At 34.4% G+C, this 23359-nt stretch overlaps 1 protein-coding gene across 2 annotated transcripts in view; it reads right to left on the minus strand.

Moving 5' to 3' along the window:
• ESF1 (ESF1 nucleolar pre-rRNA processing protein homolog) overlaps positions 1-23359 on the minus strand; it is a 63526-nt gene that overhangs the window by 40061 nt on the left and 106 nt on the right. The window contains exons 1-9 of one of the 2 annotated variants that reach the window (XM_019462759.2): positions 23118-23345; positions 21375-22051; positions 16971-17368; positions 16062-16175; positions 13287-13387; positions 12102-12254; positions 9618-9732; positions 7837-7984; positions 1375-1536 (exon numbers count right to left, since the gene is read on the minus strand). In XM_019462759.2, coding sequence (XP_019318304.2) covers positions 1375-1536; positions 7837-7984; positions 9618-9732; positions 12102-12254; positions 13287-13387; positions 16062-16175; positions 16971-17368; positions 21375-22008 — 1825 coding nt within the window. In that variant the 5' untranslated portion in view covers positions 22009-22051; positions 23118-23345. Of the gene's footprint in view, positions 1-1374; positions 1537-7836; positions 7985-9617; positions 9733-12101; positions 12255-13286; positions 13388-16061; positions 16176-16970; positions 17369-21374; positions 22052-23117; positions 23346-23359 lie in introns of those variants that run through there. The other variant, XM_019462758.2, reaches the window with a different exon arrangement.

The following is a 23359-nucleotide window of genomic DNA, read 5'->3' on the forward strand; positions in this document are numbered from 1 at the left end:
TCAACTGTTTCAATAACACTACTAAATTTCATTTTTCTTACCACCATTTCCTGCAAAAGACAAACATTTAAAATAAATGGGCTACAACGTAGCACCACATTCCTACAGGAATATGCAGGAGATGTGTCCACCCTAGGAATTTTACTACACTAGTCAAACAACTACCAAGTATCAAACTATGCTAGTTTCCCCCCCAATAAAAATCTACACAAACATTACCAGTGAAAAAGCATACTAATTGTATGAAATAGATACAATTGAATATAGAACACTTAATTTTTTTTAAGTTTTATAATTTTTTGAGAGAGAGAACAAATGTGCATGCATGTGTGTGTGAGCAAGAGAGAGGCAGAGAGAGAGAATCCCAAGCAGGCTCCACACTGTCAGGGCAAAGCCTGAAGGTGAGGCTTGATTCCATGAACCGTGAAATCAGGACCCGAGCCAAAATCAAGAGTTAAACTTAACCGACTGAGCCACCCAGGCACCCCAAGAACAATTGATATTCCTACAAGTTGTTAATACTCTTTGATCTAGAGATGAATTGTGGGAAAAGAACTGAATCCTGGTCAAAAATTATACCTATCTTTAAAAGATATATGTGTATGTTGTACACCTGAAACTAACAACACTGTATATTAACTATACTGGGATTAAAAAAAAAAAAAAAAGATATATATGTATGTAAACAGCAGTAATCTGCAAAAACAATATTGGTTCCAAGGGTACATGTTGCTTTGCTCAGGTTGCTGAAAAAATGAGTATGCTAGAAAACAATCCTCATTTATAATAGCTTTTATCTTTGTTTAGCTTTGACATGGTTTTAATTAGTATTGTACTACTCTAAAAAAACTGTTGAGCCCTTCAAGGCAGTTATAAAAATCACTTACTATATTTCTTTGACTCTTCACAGCAAAACTGAGATGGAAAACTATGTATTAATGTATTTTGTGCTAGTGAAACCTCACTAATTAAGGTCTAACAGGGGTTATGGGAGAAAAGTACATTTACGAATTACATATTTTAAAAAGAAGTTAATGACCTTAGAACACATGGTGCCTGTATTCAAGTTTGTACATCCTAACAATACCGGAATCAAACCTAGGAAAGGTCTATCTTCATAAATGGACAGAAATACTTTACAGTTAGTAAATCAAAGAAACCAAGAATAAAGTGGCAAGAGTCCATAACACTACTCCCTAAAAAAATTAAATGATGTATGCAAATACCATGTTAACTTCCTCACCAAAATATTCCTGGAAAATAAGATTTGTTTTTGTTTCTAAGAGTTATTCTTCTTTTCTTTCATATCTAAAATACCCTCAATATCCTGAAATGAAGAAAAATAAATGAACATAGTAAGTATATAATTCTTACCTGGAACCCACTTAATTTCCATTTCCATATCATTTTCTTTGCCTTTCTTTTCTTTTTCTTGAATAACTTGCAAGAGCTGTTTGTATTTAGCAATTTGTTCTTCATCATCCTTCTGACTTTTCTTTGTTTTCCCATCTTCTTCCATATTGACTTTATCATCACCTAATAAAAAAAATCAATTTCATCTAACATACAGAAATAATTGACATTTAAATCTAGTATTTAAATCTCACAGTCACTATAGCACCTTCTAAAAGATGTTGTTAGATATAATGCAAAAACAGAATACCAAAATCAGACAAATTTCTTAATATTAAATGAATTCATTGAAAGAATTAGGTCTTGTTTATAATAAAAATCATTTGCAATATAAGTTCTAAGTAGTGTACTTCGAAATCTCTCTTTTATTACAATTCATATTTCAAAATAATTTTATAGACATGTAACATCCTTGGACTTCTCTTCCTTATAAATAAGACAGCAGAGATAGCTTTTTATCCCTCTTTACGTCTTCCACCATCTGGCATAGTGGCTTTAAAATGTTATGGTCAATACAAGGGTGAATGTTGTTGGGATGCATGTGGTACATGGATATAACTGTTATACTGAAGAGACAGATAAAGGAAGCTGCTTGTAGTCCAAAATGAACAATAAAGAGTCTTTTCCATTTGATAGGCTTACTCTCAGGATCTCATTAATACACTGAGAATAAAAGCAAATAAATTAGAAGTTAATTCAATTAATATCCCTCTGTGGAAAAATATCCACATTTCCATGTCTTAATTTATAAAAATAATAATTAGAATACAAAGGAACAATATAAAATTCAGGGCAACAAATACCAAAGAAAACTAATACGTGAAAAGTTTGTCCGGTCTATATTTCCACTGTAATTTTCCAAGTCAAAAACATAAATTAAGAACCTAGGTTTTAATGCAAAACATACAGACTTATTGAATTGACTAAATGTCCCTGGTAAAGGAAAATTTAGAAGCAGCATAATGAAGACCCTCTCTTCTATAAGCTATGGCTAACCGGTCACTAAAAATGTCTAATATCATCAAACATTTAGCTGTCAAACATCAATGTTAACAGATTGTCCTCACATCTTAAAAAAGGTGACATGGAAAAAACATTGGTTAAGTAAATGTTTTCATAGTTTTTTTCTCTAAATGAATAAAAAAATAGTCCAGGACATTCTTTCCATCCTATCACACTTTTATATTTTCACTCAAACAGCTGAAATTCATCTTTTTCCTGTTTGTGCTTTGTGCCACAAAAATAATGTTGGATAGAATTCTGTCATGTATCCCATAACTCAATGGATAAAACATCAGGAACACATTAACAAAATGGCAATGTATTTCTTTCTATTAAAAGCTTACTTCTGAAAACATAATTAGAAGCAAGCTCCTTCCAGGTTGAAATTTTAGTGGTAAGTCTCTGATGGCCTACTTTAAATTGATTTTTTCCAGTACTAAAATTTTACTTTCCAAAGCTCTAAAATGTGGGATAATTCATGTAAATCTGTTTTTTCCCAATTCAAGGACAATACTTTATGAGAGCCTTAATACTATATAAAGAATAAAAAAAGTAGTCCAACAGTAAGAAGCCCTGTGATGATCTTTTATAAACAACACCAGGAACATCTAGTAACTCTAAAGCATTCAAAAATACTAATGTATCTATCAGAGGCACTACACTGCAGATTAAAGTAAGCTGGCAATCAATTAAAATAATGAAGAAAAATGCATGCTTTTAAAACTTAATGAGTAGTATATTTAAAACAAAAAGCCATTAATTCTTAAAGTTTTAGAAGTAAAAATATATGATACATGGTAGTATGGTAAGCACTTTGTGACCATTATCTCAATCTTTCCAAACATGAGCCAGGTACTATTATTATCCTCATTTCATAGCTGTGGAAAGAAAAGCACAAGGGCTTAGGAAAGTTAACCTATGTAACTTTACTATGTGGTAAACTCAGGATTTGAAACCAGTGGAGCACAAGATCTTAAAAATATACTACACATCACATTTTTGTCCAAATGTCAGTATCAAGTCTAGGTCAGTTCTCTCAAACCAATCAAAGAAACCTATTAACATTCTTCACAAATATACATGTTCTCTTCTTTCCTTTAACTTAGAGCAGCTAGTGAAGAAAAACTATTCCAGAATTATCAGAAAGTGATAAATGACCATACAGGCATGTGGATAAAAAGAATCTATAGACAAATCAGTATGTATATGAGAGAAAGACAGGCTATTTGAAAAAGGACTTGGTTGTTCTGATCATACTAGAAATAAAATGGTCACTCAATCTGGAGTTGAGTTTGAAATGCCAAAAATTAATAAGCAACAGTCACTGAAGCCTGAAAAAAATGAGAAGGCTTTTATGCCCAACATAACTACCCTTGCAAATCATACTTTTTCAGAGACTATTAAATACCTAAGAAATTATGTGGTTTTATTAATATGAGATGTCTGAACAAAGAAACTAGGATGACTTTTCCATTCCATGTGTGGAGTACAATTCACGTTATGAAAAACTTAGAAAAATAATGCAGTATCTTCAGTAGTCTAAAAAATGATAGGCCAATCATAGGATCTCAGAAAGTTAGTTTAATGGTCCTGTGATAATACTAAAAAGAATTTTATGGCACAAAAACAGACACAACAGAACAAAGAACCCAGAAATGGACCCATAAACGTATGGCCAACTAATCTTTGACAAAGCAGGAAAGAATATCCAATGGAATAAAGACAGTTTCTTCAGCAAGTGGTGCTGGGAAAACTGGACAGAGACATACAGAACAATGTACCTGGATCACTTTCTTACACCATACACAAAAATAAACCCAAAATGGATGAAAGACCTAAAGGTAAGACAGGAAGCCATCAAAATCCTCGAGAAGAAAGCAGGCAAAAACCTCTTTGATCTTGGCCGCAGCAACTTCTTACTCAACATGTCTCCGGAGGCAAGGGAAACAAAAGCAAAAATGAACTACTGGGACCTCATCAAAATAAAAAGCTTCTGCACAGCGAAGGAAACAATCAGCAAAACTAAAAGGCAACTGACAGAATGGGAGAAGATATTTGCAAACGACGTATCAGATAAAGGGTTAGTATCCAAAATCTATAAAGAACTTACCAAACTCAACACCCAAGAAACAAATAATCCAGTGAAGAAATGGGAAAAAGACATGAATAGACACTTCTCTAAAGAAGACATCCAGATGGCCAACTGACACATGAAAAAAATGCTCAACGTCACTCATCATCAGGGAAATACAAACCAAAACCACAATGAGATACCACCTCACTCCTGTCAGAAAGGCTAACATGAACAACTCAGGCAACAATAGATGTTAGCGAGGATGCAATTCTGCATGAAAACTGGTGCAGCCACTCTGCAAAACAATGTAGAGGTTCCTCAAAAAATTAAAAATAGAGCTTCCCTAGGACCTAGCAATTGCACTACTAGATATTCATCCAAGGAATACAGGTATGCTGTTTCAAAGAGACACATGCATCCCAATGTTTATAGCAGCACTATCGACAATAGCCAAAGTATGGAAAGAGCCCAAATATCCATCGACTGATGGATGAATAAAGATACGGTATATATATACAATGGAATTCTACTTGGTGATAAGAAACAATGAAATCTTGCCATTTGAAACAATGCGATGGAACTAGAATGTATTATGCTAAGTGAAGTAAGTCAGAGAAAGACAAATATCATGATTTCACTCATATGTGGAATTTAAGAAACGAAACAGATGAATATAGGGGAAGGGGAGCAAAAACAGATAAGATAAAAGCAGAGTGGGGGGAGACAAACCATGAGAGACCCTTAAATACAGAGCACAAATTGAGGGTTGCTGGTGGGGTGTTGGGAATGGGTGATGAGCATTAAGGAAGGCACTTGTTGGGATGAGCACTGGGTGTTATATGTAAGTGATGAATCACTAAATTCTATTCCTGAAATCATTATTACAGTACACACTAACTAACTTGGATTTAAATAAAAAATAAATTAGATAAATTTAAAAAAAAAAACAGAAAAGAAAAAAGGAAAAAAAAGGAAAAAAAAAAGTGTGAACCATAATGTAAACAATGGACTTTTCGGTGATACTGATATATCAGTGTAGGTTCCTCATTTGTAACAAATATGCCACCTCGGTTAGGGATGTTGATAATGAGGCAGGCTGTGTGTATCCATGTGTTAGGAGGGTGGGCAGAGGGATGTGGGAACAATGTATTTTCAGCTCATTTCTGCTGTGAACTCAAAACTGTTGTAAAAAATATAGTCTATTAAAACAGAAGAAAAGAAAGGCTCAAAAAAAAACCACAAAAAACTGGAGTAATGTAGTCCCAGAATGACCAGAGTAAATGAAAGTTCTCTCTGATTAGATACTCTCATCTCAACTATCAAATTAGCACACAAGGTTAACTACATATACAAGGAAACAAAAATAATAGAAATGAACCCAAAAAGACTTAAAATACTGAAATCATCAGATTCAGACTATAAGAAGATACTTAACTCAGTTTATGGAAGTGTTGAAAATATCTGCAATGAACAGAAAATTATATAAAGTGGTATTGCTGTTTTGAAAAATGGCCAAAGAGGACTTTTGGAAGTCTATCAACAGATTCAACACCACTGAAAAGCAAATTAGGAACTGGAAGATAGGTCAGAAGAAAACACCCAGAATGCAGCACAGAGAGATGATAGATCAAGAAATATACAAGAGTAGCAACATGGAAGTTACAGTGAAAATATCTTATATACATACATATATATACGTGTGTGTGTGTGTGTGTGTGTCCACACACACATAATTAGAGTTCCAGAAAGAGAGGGAAGAAGAAATGTGTGACTAGACAATGGTTGAGAAATTTCCAAAAGGGATCAAAGATACCATGCCACAAATGCAAGAAATCCAATAAACCCGAAGCACACAAATAAATCTGTTAGTTCACAGTAAAACTGAAGACAAAAAAAAAAAAAAAAAAAAAAAGGACAAAAAAACTTTAAAAGTAGTCAAAGAAAAAAGAAATCCAGGAATCTAGATAACCTTCAAAAGACTGAAAAAAAGTAGTCACAAAAAAAATTCTAGACAATCTTCAAAACACTGAAAATGTCAGACAGGTGATTTCTCAAAAACGAGGAAACTACAAGTCAGTAGGATATTATCATTATCATTAGTGTGGGGATGGAGAGGACTTCCTAGAAGTTTTTTTTTTTTTTTTTACCTAGTGAAAGTATCTTTCTCAAATGAAAGCCAAACAAGGATATTTTTTTTACTAAAACTCAAGAGAGTTTTACACCAGCAAACACTACCAGAACTTATCAGGGATATATTTAAGACAGAAGGAAAATGGTCCTCAGAAGTATGACATTTAGAAAAGAATAAAGAGCAAAAAAAAGTGAAGAAAATGTGGGTAAAATGAAATAGGGCAGTTTAAATATCAATATCCCGTGGAACTTATAAAAAAAGAGGATAACAAAACAGAGGATAACATGAAAGTCGTTTTAAGATTCTCTGTATTCTCTAAGAGGGTAAAAATATTAATTACCATTAGGCCTTAATAAATTAAGAATGCAAGTCACAATTTCTAGAACAATCACTAAACGAACTGAAACAGTCTACTTTCCAAACTAGTTGAGGAGAAAATGGAATACAAAAAATAATCAATCCAAAAGTAACTCTTAATATTAAAAAAGGGGGCATTATAGAGCATTTTACTAGTTTGTTAAGAGACTACAAAACTATGTGAATTAGGACAAGTCTACAAGGCCAGGCTTTAGGCACCTGGGTGGCTCAGTCACTTGAGCATCCAAATCTTGATTTTGGGCTCAGGTTATGATTCCAGGGTCATGGGGTTGAGCCACCCATTGGGCTCCACACTGAATGTGGAACCTGCTTGGGATTCCCTCTCACCCCTTCTGCCCCTCTCCTCGGCTCACGTACGCTCTCTTTAAAAAAAAAAAAAAATTAAAATTAAAAGAATTAAAAGGTCAGGCTTTTTTGTTTGGTATAAGCTGTGGGGGAGGGGCAGAAAAAGTGGGGGGAACAGAGGATCCAAAGCAGGCTCCATGCTGAAAGCCGAGAGAGCCCGATGCAGGGCTCGAACCTACAAACAGTGAGATCATGACCTGAGCTGAAGTTGGACACTCAACCGACTGAGCCACCCAAGCGACCCTGTTTGGTAAAAGTTTTAAACAAAATGTTTGTGGTTAAAGAAATTCAGGCCAAAAAAATACTTCTAAAAAGTTTCAAATATTATCCATAGGTGTATATAATACTGTACACTTGAGTATGCTTTGCAGGCAGCCTAAGAATTAGCTTGGCACTCCCTTTAAGCTACTGCCAAAGACGTATTTCCACTAATAAGCCTAGATTAGGGATCTAAATGCTTGCGAACATAGAACACCAAAAGACTAACAAGTACCTTGTAGCTCCTCTTCTATCTCCTCTTCATCTTCACTAGAGGAAGCTAAGTAAGCTTGAAAATCCATGTCCAAAAGCTCTTCCTTTTTAAACTTCCTGTTGAGTGTTGTAATTCTTTCATGATCAGTCTCATCCCAAGTGATTTCCACCTTCACCAATAAGAATAAAAAAGTATCAGAATATTTGTCATTAATGTGGATGTTTAACAATATTTAAAAAGTTAAGACATGTTAAAGCAAATCATAAATGACATGCTTAATAAAAAGTATTTTATTTATGAAAGAGGAACCATTTTCATCAATCTATGTTCTTCTATCTCTCTGCTATATGCAAGGTACTCTATTATTAGGAGTAAAAATTCATCGGTGTGTTAATTAATTGTAGGGAAAAGAAATAAAACACATTAGTGAAAACGTTACATTATTATGAACCAACAAAACATGTTTTTCACCTGGAGTTCTAAGTATTTCAGGAGGGCTACAAACTATGTGAAATCTATTAAAGCTTTCAACACAATTTCAATAGGGTCCTTTTTCCAAAAAAAGATTAAGAGCCACTGATAAGAAATGTATCTACTGGTTGGAAGTGCAGTAAACCCCACGATACAGAAATTCATCTATAACATGATTAATCTGTTGATTGGCTCCTGCCCTCTATGCTGCCCCTATTCTCAGATGGGGTCTTGTCAGATGTTTTAACTTCATTATAAGTTAATGAATTATAAGGGTGGGTCCCCTATGTTTTGTTTTGTTTTGTTTTCTCCTCAGGCTAATCTCCCCAGATCAGGACAACAAAATGGGCACCAGTTAACCAAAGGATCCCTAAGATAACTGTCACTAGCTTAGAAGCTCTAACTAGTCACAGGATTCAGAATTACCCCTATTCAGAAAATTTCCCTGAGATGATAACCATAAAACTGCTGCTGGAACTGGTACAGATGTGGATGGTACCCTAGGAATTCCAGAAAAGCTGTCTGGACAGTCTTGCCTTGGTCATTTTTCAGTCTTGAAAAGAAACCAACCCTACATTTTACGTTACTGAATCTTTTAAACTACACTTATCACAATGGTGGGGTTTTACCATACTCAGTAACTCATCAAGGTTACATAGTGCCCATCATAGCATGTGGAAGACAGATACAATAGGTCTCTCTACCATCAGCCTGTCCTCAGAAGAGCACAGTGGTCTGTCACAGAAAAGGCAATGGGAAGACTGGGTAGTTGCTGCAGAGTCTGTGGGTAGAAGGTTTATGGGGGGAAAGAAGAGAGAAGGTAGGCAGCTAAGTAACAAACTAATTCAATAAAAATCTTCTGGCCGTTCATTATTAAGCATTAATGTGACATCTAGGAGTCCTGAATTACTTTACTTAAATTGTTTTTATAATTTTGGATCATATCCGCAGAAAAAATGTGTTTCTATTTAAAATTTCTACTGGTTTTAACTGTGATTTGAAATAATCTGTTACCTCCTTCTCCTTACTCTGTAGGGTATTAATAACTGACATATAACTTATTAAAGAATCTAGTTGAATAAGAATGTACGGGAAAGACAGAGGAGATAAACATTTGCGGGTAAATGACTCAAGCTTAAAGGCATAAGAAAAATTTGAAAATAGGTTCAAACAAATAAAAATGCAAATATACTTGTGTTTCCCTTCTACTTGTATTTGTGCATTAAAATTTTGAATACTTTCCATTTTCAAAGATGTTATAAGTAAATAATACATAAAATCTTTTCTTAAAGCAAGAATCCAGCTATACACTTTTAACAGTTAAGAAATACCGTTGAGGTTCCCATCGCAGCAGATGTGAAATATTTTGGTTTATATGCTGTTAAATCCACTTCTGAGGCTATGTCCTTGGGCTCATCATCAAAGGTAATATCATCTGGTATAAACCTAAGAAACAAAAAATAAATTTATTTAAACATATGCTGTAGTGATAAACAACCAGAGTTTAGATTCTCCCCTAATTAGTTCTAGTTTATACATACATACCATAAAAAAGTTTCTATAAAACACACATGTAGATGAGGCAAACAATGTTAGAAATGACCTTGGCGCAAAATTTCTGAAATTCATAAACCATAAATCTGTAATTCCACTAAATTTGAATGAACTCTGTAGGTAGAAACCCTGCATTAGGAATCAGTTAATATGAATCAGGTGCAAACACACATGCCCCCCCCCCCCGCCCCCCATGTTTCAAAACGACCTAGACTCCTGATGGCACAGTCTTGGCTTGTATATGGTATTTTGAAGATCAAATAGAACTAGTAATGGATAAGTGTTCTAAATATAAAGTATCAGACACAGAAGGTGTCAGTGAAAATAAGGAATAAGCTTAAAATTAAGCTAAAAAATCTTCACAATATTATCTTACAATATTTTTTCATAAATAATTAGCTACTAAGTGTAAATGTAATTGTCTGACAATGCTTAGGCATCAGGCTAAAGAATAGGGGGGGAAAGCATAGTTAAATAACCCATGGTTAATATATTTAGGTTTTGTAATTTATATAGATTTTGTTCCATACACAAAAAAGCATATGCTCTGTAATCCACTAAAAATTATTTGTTGGTAGAGAACAGATAATTAAGGTTCACTAGGTCTACACAGTATCCTCCTCCAGCTACACTTTTGCAGATTTAGTAGAAGAGAAATAGGTATCTGAAATCAATATTTTTTTTTTTTTAAATTTTTTTTCAACGTTTTTTATTTATTTTTTGGGACAGAGAGAGACAGAGCATGAACGGGGGAGGGGCAGAGAGAGAGGGAGACACAGAATCGGAAACAGGCTCCAGGCTCCGAGCCATCAGCCCAGAGCCTGACGCGGGGCTCGAACTCACGGACCGCGAGATCGTGACCTGGCTGAAGTCGGACGCTTAACCGACTGCGCCACCCAGGCGCCCCTGAAATCAATATTTTTAAGTGTTATTAATGTGCATGCATTTATATTTTTGGGCAGGTGAAAAAAAGTTTCTCTAGATAATTGGACAGTAGCAGAAAACTCAATTTTCTTTTCTGATGCATGCTTAACAAAATAAAACAGGGAATGTAAATTTTTTCCATGGTCACTGATCTTATTTTCTAGGCCTGCCAGACCTTATTCTAACATAGTATGGAAATGTCCCCAAACAGAACTAGAAAGAACAAAATGATCCCGAAAACAACATGTTAACATGAATTCGTAACATCCAAAGAGTTTGATATTCTAACAAATGTTTGGTAACTACTATTTAAACATTCAGAACAAGTACCTCCAACTGAAACTCTTAACATAAAAGAGAATTCGGAAACACTTGTCTGATGAGATAAGCCCTTTGTGTTAAATATGCAAACATACTAAAATTTTATTCCAAATTATCAATTCAAAAATTTTTATTTGTTTTTCTACCAGTCGGAATGCTTTCAAAGTATGAAAGCCACAGACTATGAATGATGCATTTTTTTTCGGAAATATTTCATTTTGAGAACAAAGCCTCTCACAAACCTGGATACAGAGAACTGATTTCTATTCAAAGTGTCATAGTAAAATGGTGTATTGGGTTCAAAAGGACTAGGCTAATGATAAAATGGTACAGTAGTTTAGTTTCCTGTTTCCTCAGAACTGACATTTACAACCACCTAAGGGTTTTCAGCTCTGGGTCAGTGAAGCCTGTGCACGTGGTGAAAATGCCGAAGTCCAAAGACAATGCCGGCAACACCATTCATTCATTGAACAGCATTTATGGCAGCATCGTCCAATGAAACTTGCTGTGATGACGGCAATCTGCTCTATCCAACATATGGTCTGCCCTATATCTGCTCTGCATTAAGTACTTTACATATGTCTAATGACTAAGCAAATGAATGATTTTAAAATTTTTAAAAATTTTAAATAGTCAGATGTGACTAGTGGCTACTGTATTAGACAGCACAGATGTAGAGGTACCAGTTTATTAGCAAATTCCTCTGCCCCTACCTCAATGCTTTTTTTTTTTAAGTTAATTCACCTGGTTCCTAGTTCTAAAAGAGAGTTGCAAAGAAATATCACTACATATAACTAAAAACATAGCCAGTATGTTTGAAATTCAGGATATAAATGCGGGGTGACTCATACATAATAGTTTAGCATTTCCTTGTTATAGTTTTAAGAGTGATGCTCCACAGGAGCAAAAAATCCTCTTTCACAACATGAAACAACATAAAATACTAGGAGTCTAATATTTTACTTCTTATAATCACATGTGCTACAAGATAAAATTGGTAAGACATACTGGATTACCTTAGATCTATGAATGAACAACTACTTTCAAATTCCAGGCCGTCACAATCCTCATAAATTTTGCCAGCTGTTTCAGGGGAATCACAGTCTACTACTGCATAATAGTACTTGAGTCGTTTGAATTGATAATCTCTCAGTTTTTCTCTAGAAGTCCTAAAAGGTAGAAAACTCATTAAGCTTAGAACACAAATACCAATCTTCCTTTAAAAAATGAATGTAAATGTTTCAAAAAATTGTTTCATCCCAATCTATCTTTCTTTCATGACTCTGCCTTTATGGGCATTAATACTTAAGCTCATTTTATTATTTTGACAAGGCACAGACTAGGTATTTTGATTGAAAATTAGTATCTAGAAGAGTGTAAGAATTACATGTGGTTACCTAGAGTTTAACTCTTGAATAGTCATTTTTTTTATTTTGCTACCACATATAACCGCTCAAGTAAAACTGCTGAACAAGTTTATAATATTAAATGTATTATATTAATATAATATATTAACATTAATATAATTAATGATAATTAATAATTAAAGATAATATTAATAATTAAACATATTACAAACTATGCTAGGAAAGCATTAGTTCTAAGTACAAAGAAATTCCTGATCTGGTAAAATGTTTATTTCAGATTTATGTGTTGTCAAGTCTAAATGGTTGTAAGTTTAATTTCATTTAACATATTGAAACTCTTCATTGGCTCTCTTCTGCCCCCAATCTTGTCAATTACCATTTTTATTACGTGCACATAGCTCCACCTAGTGGTTTAAAAATTACCTTAAATTTTTTTTCAATAATACATTATGATGATAAAACAATGTTATCACTATTTTTTTATTTAATCCTCAAATTTACAAAAACTGTATATTTTGAAGACAAATAGGGTTTCAATGCCACTATTATGGAAAGCAACATCTCAGGAAAAAAACAAAACTTATTCAGAGCAATGAGGCTGAGAAATGTTTTTCAAAACTGCAGTAATTTGTGAATACTGAAATGTAAATATACACACAAAATGTTGTTGGAATAGTGTGCCACTTCTGACAGACTTTAATCTGCTTTTGCAACCTGTTTTAACGATGAATGGCAGGCAGAGCATAAACTTTAGTTCCATTACAGTGACCACAATTCTGAGTTAGTGACATGAACTTATGAGATTTAATTTTATTTTCTATAATGGCTTGATACCAGTCCTTTTCAGGGGCATCTTCAGGTATACTTAATAACTCTACTGGTCCTTGAACTTGCTCTTCCTTCATCCTCTCCTTTCCAAATTCTGAAGGATATATCTAAACACACACACACACACACAAAAAAAAAATAAGATAAGATCAATATATTCTTTACTTACAATATCCGGAACTCCAAGAATTACAACTGAACTCAATGAAAACAGCAAGAATGACTCACTTCCAAACCTACTATGGAAAGCTAAAACATTCTGAGGAATCTCCTTAAAAATAGTTGTTTTGGTTGGAATGAAACAGATGTGGAACTTGAGAACAAAAACAGAGTGTCTCCTGCATACATCAACTAGGACAAGATGGTTCTGGAATCCAAGGGAAAAATAAAAGCAAAACAAGAGTCTAGGCACTCAAGGAACTCAATGTAAACACACACATGAGAAATGACTGTTGACGCAAAATACACAAAAATGATTACTGAAGGACATAAAACATACGTAATAAAAAATAATTTTGTAATACTCAATTTATCTTTTAAGTCATATCATTTATCCAATATCCATTATCCAATGCTTTAAGAAATCCTTTAAATAGAGGGGCTCCTGGGTGGCTCAGTCTGACTTTGGTTCAGGTCATGATCTCACAGTTCGTGGGTTTGGGTCCAATGTTGGGCTATGCTGACAACTTGGGGAGCCTGGAGCCTGCTTCAGATTCTGTGTTTCCTTCTCTCTCTGCCCCTACTCTCCCCCCGCCCCAAAATAAATAAACTTAAAAAAAAATTAAGAAATCCTTTAAATATAACTGAAAGTTATCACATAGTTTAGATACAATCTTGGTATAAAAAAAGGATTCACCCTCATTGGGATCTGGCACTATTTTTTTTTTTAAGTTTATTTATTTATTTTGAGAGAGGGAGTGTGTGTGTGAGCATGAATGGGGGAGGAACAGGGAGAGAGAGGGAGAGGGAGAGGGAGAGAGAGAGAGAGAGAGAGAGAGAGAAAATCCCAAGCAGGCTCCATGCTGTCAGGGCAGAGCCCAATGTGGGGCTCAAACTCAAAGAACTGTGAGATCATGACCTGAGCTGAAACCAAGAGTTGGACATTTAACCCACTGAGCTACCCAGGCAACCCAGGATTTGGTATTTTTGTATATTGGCTACTTTTGAGAGTCAAGAAATATAACTGTATTAATTTGTCTTGTTTGGATACTACTGGGCTTAATATATATGTTAACTAAAACTATTTTTTTCAATTCTGTGCAATATGCAATTTATCAAATAGGGGATTTGAGTTTTTCCTATTAGTGTGAGTGGCAACAATAGGTTTTCACGTAGAAGTTTTAAATATATATGTAGTCACATCTGTTGATTCCTTTTCCCGTTTCTAAGTCTAGAAATTCCTAATACCCATTTCCTGAAACACAGATTTAATAAAAACACAATTCCATTTTATTCTGTTTCTGGGGTTTGATTTTTTAATTTTTTCCCATACTTTATCTAGAGTTTATTTTGGGCTATTATGAGGTAAAGATCTGAAATAAGCTCTTCATATAAAGACTCATCCACTTGTTCTAATATCAGGTATTCAAACTTATTTTGGTCTAAATTATAATATAAACTCTTCTATTTATCTATTCCATTCCATCTATTTGTCCCACTATTTTTACCCAAACTTGTTAACTCACACAGCAATATAAAAGATTTAGATGTTGTACCTGACAGAATCCTTTTATACTGGTGTATTTTCCCAAAAATGTATTAGTCATTCTCACTGTTTATTCTTTTAGATGATTACTGGTATCCTTTTTCTTTACTTTCATTTGAACTGAGATTATGGCTGAAACTTCACTAAACCTATAGAACTGACATCTTTAAATATTTAAACAGAATTATAATTTAGAGCTGTTTCAGGCACTACACTAAATACTAAGTGTGAGTTTCTTTTCATTTCATCCTTACAACTACCCTAGGAAATGCTATTTTTGTATCCACTGCCAGATGAGAGAACACATCTGAGAGATTAATAAAATGCCCAAAATCACATGCCATGTATCAGAATCAAGATTTGTATTTTTTTTTAAATGTTTATTTATTTATTTTGAGACAGCATGAGCAGGGGAGGGGCAGAAAGAGAAGGAGAGAGGGAGTCCCAAGCAGGTTCAAGCCTGAGGCAGGGCTGGTTCCCACAAACTATGAGATTATGACCTGAGCTGAAATCAGGAGTTGGATACTTAACTGATTGAGCCACCTAGGTGCCCCCAGAATCAAGATCTGCCTGCAGTCTGTCATACAACAAAGCCTAGATTCTTAACCATTATGCTTGCTCTCCAGAAATATGGTATCTCAAAATTTAAGTTTTTCAAATTTACCAGTGTTACCATTTCACATATGTCACATATGTTTAAGGGAATTCTCAAGGATTTTGTGTTTCTGCTGTTAGTAAAAATAGATTTTTTTTTTCTTAATTGGTTAAGAATTGAAGAATGCAATTAAAAAATATTTATTTTATACTCTGTCCCTTTATTGAGCTTTATATATTGTAATAGCTTTCCAATTGATCTCTTTGGGTTTTTAAATTACGTACAATCACCTAACCCATCAGTAGCAATAATTTTACTCCTTCCTTTTACATTTGTTATACTGGTTTCATGCCTAACTACAGTGGACAACTGCCAGATTATTTTCTTTAAAAGGAAAAGTATGACTTAAAAAAAAAAAAAAAAAAAAGATGAGATTCAAAATGTTTAGAAGTATTTACTTCAAAATGAAATCAATTCTCACCTTTACAGAAAATATAACACCTCCTTTAGGTTTAAATGAATTAAACAAAGCCAGCAAATCTTTTGCCTTTAATCTGTCCCAGTCCATGTTGCAAACAGCTAATCGACGTGTAATCTATGAAATGAGAAAAATTAAATATTACATAACCTCTATCATTCCCAACACTTATAAAATATACAAAAAACGTAATGCTTTCTTTCCCCCAAAATTCTGACATCATCAATAGAAGTATTTATAAGAGAAAACTTTGGTCCTGAGAAACTTAACAGAAGACCATGGGGGAGAGGAAGTGGGAAAAAAAAAAAGTCACAGAGAGGGAGGAAGGCAAACCATAAGAGACTCTTAAATACTGAGAACAAACTGAGGGTTGATGGGGCGGGGGGAGGGAGAGGGTAAAGTGGGTGATGGGCATCGAGAAGGGCACCTGTTGGGATGAGCACTGGGTGTTGTATGGAAACCAATTTGACAATAAATTATATTTAATATAAAAAAATAAATAAAAATAAAGATGATATTTAAAAAAAGAAAAAGAAAACTTTGGTTGAGTCACACATGATAAAACTGTCAACAGATAAACACCTTCTCTTATATGGTTTTTAGTTCTTGAATCAGAATACGATAATCAGCTGATTTTTTAATAACCAAGTTTGTTAAGCTATTTTGCTTCCCATGCATGAGCATGGAGGTTAAGTAGATTACCCTATAGCATTTCTAATAGGTGCAGTAGAAACTGAAATAAAAACTACCAGCTAAAACAATCAATTCCATATCAAGAAGTTTTAATGAGAATCATCATTAAGAGTATTTACCAATAAATCTTTTCCCAATTTAATGACATCAATTCTACCATTCATAAAAGCTACTTGTACTGTGCTCATCACATATAATGTTATTTATTCAAAAGTTCACCTCATCAGCCCGAGGAGCATCTTTATCTAATTCTCTCCAAGCATGCTCAAAACCAGAGTCCTCTGGCAGTAAATCTGCCATATCTTCTTCATCTTCAGAACTAGTTTCTATATTTCCTTTACCCCTTGCAAGATCAGGACCACTGTCACTTTCATCATCATTCTCACTCTCCTCATCTTCATCCTCCTCCTCATCATTTTCATTTCCATCAACATCATCATCATCATCATCATCATCATCAGCTGAACTTCTACCAATGCCTTTAATTTCATCTTCAGATTCTTCATCACCTATTTCACTAGCACTTTCTGATTCTTCCTCCAGAGCATCTTTGTCAAACCTCTTACCACCTGTCGAGTTTTCATAACCATCACTGTCTCTTGCCATTAGCGAAACCACTGCAAAAAACATTAAGGGAGGGAGAAATTAAGAAAATGTAAACACAATTAAATTCAAATCACGTTATTCTGACCTCAAATCTAGTAAAAGTAATTTCTATGAAAGAGACTTAAAAAACAAACAAACCCTAAATTCAACAAAAGTTCATGCCTAATTTACTTGATAGAAATTTTGATATGTACCCAGATCACTTTGTTAACTAATAGCAATACCATGAAGAGTGAAAGATTGTTTTTACTTATATTGATTTTTTTTTTAACCCTCATATCTCTGAAAAACCTCATTTTCTAGTTCTAAAGCAATTTATATGATTCTTTCTACTATGGGTATGTGTATGTTGATATACAGTATCTCACACATTATATTCATCTTTAAGTTGGAGCTTATGTTTCTGCTTAAAGCTCTATTTGGAGAAATAAAAAAAAGTATTAAAAGCTTAATGCTTAGAATGAAATTCAAAGTTAGTTTTTCCCTTGGTCCTATAATCTGATAATAGTTATTCATTGACCTAGTATTTACTACTTACTTTACTAGGTAAATAAAAGGCATTGAACTCAGGAAAAGAAAAAGGGAGATGGCTTGTAACATGATCCTATGCTCCTGATGGTTCATAAGCCAAAAGAAATTGTTTATTGAATAATGAAGCTTTATTCTAAGGTAACACAGAAGAGACATCTAAATTTGCCTGCAGAGAGGTATTTAAGACAGGCTTCACAAAGATACCATTTGATATGAGACTAAATGAAAGAGTTCTGCTAGGAGGAAAAGAAATGGGCTTCTATTTTAGTACCACAAGAGAGTGTGGGACCATAAAAAATAACTAGCCAGTAGATGTGAAAAAGCCAAAAAAAGGAATTATCATAAGTTCTGCATAAGAGATCAAAAAACACCACAGCGGTGAAGGAGAGTTACTATGAGGCAAGCACCAGAATTCACTTTTAAGCAACGTGCTCAGAAATAACACCTCAGAGATCTACCTTTATCTAATACTGCAATTATTTCTCAAGCATCAGTCATTATTATGCCATTTTCATGATTTTTGCGTATCACTGATGTTTTTTCATCAGTGAAATTGAAATTTTTTTTAATTAAAAAAATTAGCTTTGTTCTAAGTATCTCTGAAGTCACAGATGTGATGTAGTGGTTATACTTTTTCTTAAATAAATATTTATTCCTAAATACATATCTATTAACATAAAAAACTTTGAGTATCTTGTTACATATGCCATGTTTTCCCGTATGACAATGGCACATACATCACACTTTGTGTGTGATTTGGGTTATATAATAAATCAATACATGAAAGACTTAAAAAAGATCTAGTATTTTAATATTTTTGATAATATCGAGTACATTCAGAGTACTGATTTATTTGCTCAGGGCCCACCAGGTATACAATACTAGATAATGTAGGATTATCCCTCTATTCCTGGATGGTACTGCTCTACAGTAACTGTAAACAGTACTTACCTTGCTACTTAAAAAAATGCTTTGTTACCCCCCCATTATAAAAGTAATGAATGCTCATTGGAAAAATATTAAGAAAATACAGTTTAATAAAGAAAATAAAAAGACTAGTAATTTTTCATGCAGAGATACCTGGATGGCTATTTTGGTACATAATTCCCTAAATCTGTTTTCTATGATGTATCCATTAATTTTTTTAAGTAGCTTGTCATACCATTATCACTATTTTGCAACTTATTTTTAAAGCTTCATATATCATAAACATTTGGATATATCACAATTTACTTAATCAATCCCCTGATTTATGCCAATTTTACATTTTAAAACAATGTTATAATGCATATTATTTGCACATATGCCCAATTAAAATAAGTTCTTAGGAGTACAAGTGCTGGGCATCAACATATCATAATGACACATAATACCAAACCATACCTCCTCACATCACCTGTACCTTGCAGCACTTAGAAAGACCCCTGCACATAGTAGTTGCTGGAATGATAACTGACAAATGAATAATGAACAAAAGATGGTTATATACAAAGTCACTATTCCTTACTTACACCTAATGCCTTTCTAGACTACAGAACTGATGTAAATTACTGGAAGAAACATGATGGGGTAGAAAGAAAGATTCAAAGACTTGAGTCGCAGGCCCAGTTCTGTGTATCCTAACATAAATCACTTTAGTCTTGTTTCCCAATTAATCTATCCTAATTTCTCAAGCTTACTGAGAAATTTAATGGAGATATATAAAAAGATTCTATAAAATCAATCCAAAGGATTATATGGGTATGTTTTATTAATCCAATGCCCCAAATCAAGTGAAATTTCAAAGAGGCTAGACTAACTTATCTCACAAACTCAGCATCAAACAAATCTTGCTGCTGTTCCTATTCTGATCTTATTCTCCAATTTCAATAACCAAACTCCTATCCCTTCTCCCTACACCTCAGTTTGCTGCCTGGTTCCACTACAAACGAAATGACACCCCATCCTGACCTCCTACTCCCTATCTAGAATTCTATCTACTGCCTGATACCTCCTACCTTTCCAATATAATCTCAGCCTGTCAAGACCTCTCGGGCTCTTCCTGGATGCCTATCCTCCTTGGGTCTCGTAATCACAGCCAGCTTTGGGCTCATCCGAATACCAATTTTCAATTAACAACATCAACAACTGTCAACACCAACACTCAAAATTCCTTGCTGCTGGACGGGACACAAAATTTTAATAAGTAAACAAGTAGGCATGAACTAGAATCAGACATTTCTTAGTTCCAAACAACCACTTTTAGCTGTGTTATCCACTCACCCCTTTGGAGACTTTATTATCTAATCAAATGGGAATACTTATCTCTTCTGAACATACCCAACCATATCTTTGCTCAAAAAGTCCTTTCTATATAGAATGCTCTGGTCCCTCAATTTACTTTTTCCAAATCTGATGGTACTTCCCCTATCAATTTTTCTCTGGTTGCCATATCTTGAGCGACGTCTTCCTCTGAATTCTCATAGCCCTCTGCTAAATCTTTTATACCACTTACCATTATTCTATCATATATTATGGACCTAATTTCTTCCACTTTAGATCTGTGGTGTCCAGTATGTACAAGCAGCCACATGTAGCAATTGAGTAATGTGGCTCATTCAAATTTTATACTTGAGATTAGTATGAAAACAGAATGTAAACTATATCATTAAACTTTTTTTAAGTTGATTACATCTTGAATGAACTTTTTGATGTGTTAGGTTAAATATTATGTTATTAAAAATGAATTTCACCTGTTTTTTTTACTTCTTAATGTGTCAACTAGAAAATTCAAAATTATACATTTTTTATTAGACAGTGCCGCTTTAGCTGATGCCACTGCAGAGTTTAGCAGGACGTTATTTACAAAAGAGGATCTGCAAAGGGCCAGGAAGGGCTGAAATCAAGGCCAAACTCCACTAACAAGCTCTGCACCCCGCAGGCGTGTTGTGTCTGATCAGGGGAAATAAACCTAACTGCTTCACTCAAAGCTGCTGGCCCTTACCAAACTGTGAGCTCTGGGAGCTCTGCATGTCTAAAAGGGCGTAACTTTTTCTAATGTGCACAGACATCATATAAGCTAGTAGTAGGCCTAAGATGGGGGCCCATATCTTACTCATGTTTATCTGCCACAAGTTACTACAAGTAGCTGAATGAAGGATGAATGAGTACCCAACTCTACTAACCCTCTTCAGACACCTCTTCTTACTGTGGGATGACAACATATAACGCTTTATTTGGTTACAGAACATAGCTCTCACTAGTCCCCACCACAAATCACAATCATTGTGTAGCCTCAAGTTTTTCTCTCCTAGCAATTAATAACACAAAATAAAAAATTAATAATCATTACATGGTATTCTTTCTTTCATAGCTTTATCTCCCAAATAAGCATTTGATCATTCTCATTATACTATAGAAATTCTTACTACACGTCTCCTTTTTAAAAAAATCAGTATAAAAATTAGTAATGTAACATCAAAGTATCTGTAATTCTTTCCAACAAACCTGATAGCATTTCTCTTCTTGTCTTAGAGTACTTGAGCTTGGGAGATTTCACAATTTCAGAGACGCCCAAGTCTACTTTTCCTTTGGGACATGAGTCTGTACTATGTTGAACAATGTTTTTTTTCCCTGTTGTACTTTTCTGTGTAAATTCTTCTCTGTTTTTCTTAGAACTTATTTTTGAATCTACCTTCTTAGATTTGCATGACTTTTCCATTTTCTGAATTCTGTCAGAGTTATCCAAATCATTTTTATCTCCAGAATCCTTTTGATTAATTTTTTTGCTTTCTTTCTTTTTCTCTTCAACTAGATTTTTTGATTCTATTTTGTTGTTAGTCTGGGGTTTTTTCTTCTTCCTTTTCTTTTGGTTCAATGCTTTATCATCTTCATAAGACAGATCTGAATCAGAATCTGAAAGGTCATAAAAACGCTTCAAGTCCTCTGTAGTGCTGTGGTTGATGGGGCGTCCTCTTTTATCCACAGCATAATTCAACTTGAACCTTTTGTCATGAAACATTGCTCGAAATCTCTTGTCAATTTTGACTTTTCGATCCTTTTCTGGCATTTCCCAAAATCTTGGGTCCTTTGTAACCCTCCTAAACCGCTGGTCACTCATTATTTCTTCTTTGGATGCCATTTTTAAATGTCTGACTGGACAAATGCTTTGAAGAAATCAAACACTAAAAAGCAAAACAGATGTTATAATAATGAAGGATTAGGAATACAAGATGCTTTGGGAAAAAATACTAATTCACAATATATTGTAAGTTAAACGTACATAAAGTTAACACATCCAATTTCATTTCCCAAACTTAATCTTAGTCACATGCAGAAAAGCAAAAACAATCAGAACATCCTCTTTTGATTACAGAGCATTCGGAGAAACAAATTTAAGGCAAAATCAAACAGAACTCCAGGGCTTTACAGAGGGAGGCAAAATGCTTACTAGCCAATTGCACTCAGAGTTTGTACATTTCTTTTTATATACCTGTACTTGTTACAAGTTAAAAGCTGATGTAATCAAAAGTTTCCCAAGCCTCAGTTGGTCTCATTTGTTTCTTCACACTCTGGTCCCATTCTCTGTTAGTCTTCACCTCATGCTACTCTGGACAGCCCTTAATTCTACATGGCTAGTGTCCTAACAGATCCAAATCAGTTAGGTTTAGCTCACAAAGTTCCCTCTATAAATCCGAGCATCCTTCAAAAATCAGGTAAAGTTTCATCGCAGTTAATAAATTTCACTTCTTTCTATTTTTTCTTATTTTATAAGAACTAAGGCCCAAACAGGCTGATTCTCCTTGAAACATATTAGACTCTGTAGGTGTGGGAGAGATTAGTATTGTTCCCTTGAAAATAGTTCCTAATGGTTTAACATCTCAATTTGCTTTTGCAGAGCTAAGAGTCATTGATTATTAAGAACAAAAAAGAACTAATCAAACAGGGTAGTGCTTTGTTTTGAAAGTAAGGCTTATTTTTTTCCTTAAATTTGAAAACAACTTTTTATAACCAAAAAGAAAAAAAAATCACAGGTTTCAAAGATGCATTTACACACTTAATCATTTAACCCTCTGAACAGGTGGGAACGGAATAGGTGTTTCATCTAGTTAGGTTTCATCTAGGTGTAAGTATTAATGTTTACGCTGAAAGCATTCGATAAACGTCAGATATTCAGGCAGAGAAGGGCGACCTGACGTCACCTTCTGACCCCCACCTTCATTTCCATAGCCCACTCTCCTCTGTACCCACCCTCTAACGCGGAGAACACCAGGGTGGTCCCAGAATGACGATCTCCTACCCAACCTTAAACCTCAGGGCACAGCTACGGACTGAGGTGCCTCAAAAGGACCCTGGGGAGGATCAAGGAAGTCTGAAAAACGAGACCGGTATGGCAAGGGAAAAAGGGGTAACCCCCCGTGAATCCTAAGGAGACCCTGTCAGAGATTAGTTCGGGATCCCCTGCAGCCCTTTCAGAAATCCAACCCAACTCA

The sequence above is a fragment of the Panthera pardus genome, unplaced genomic scaffold (genome assembly GCF_024362965.1).
Source record: "Panthera pardus isolate Hobbes unplaced genomic scaffold, ASM2436296v1 HiC_scaffold_25, whole genome shotgun sequence".
Taxonomy (NCBI): Eukaryota; Metazoa; Chordata; class Mammalia; order Carnivora; family Felidae; genus Panthera; species Panthera pardus.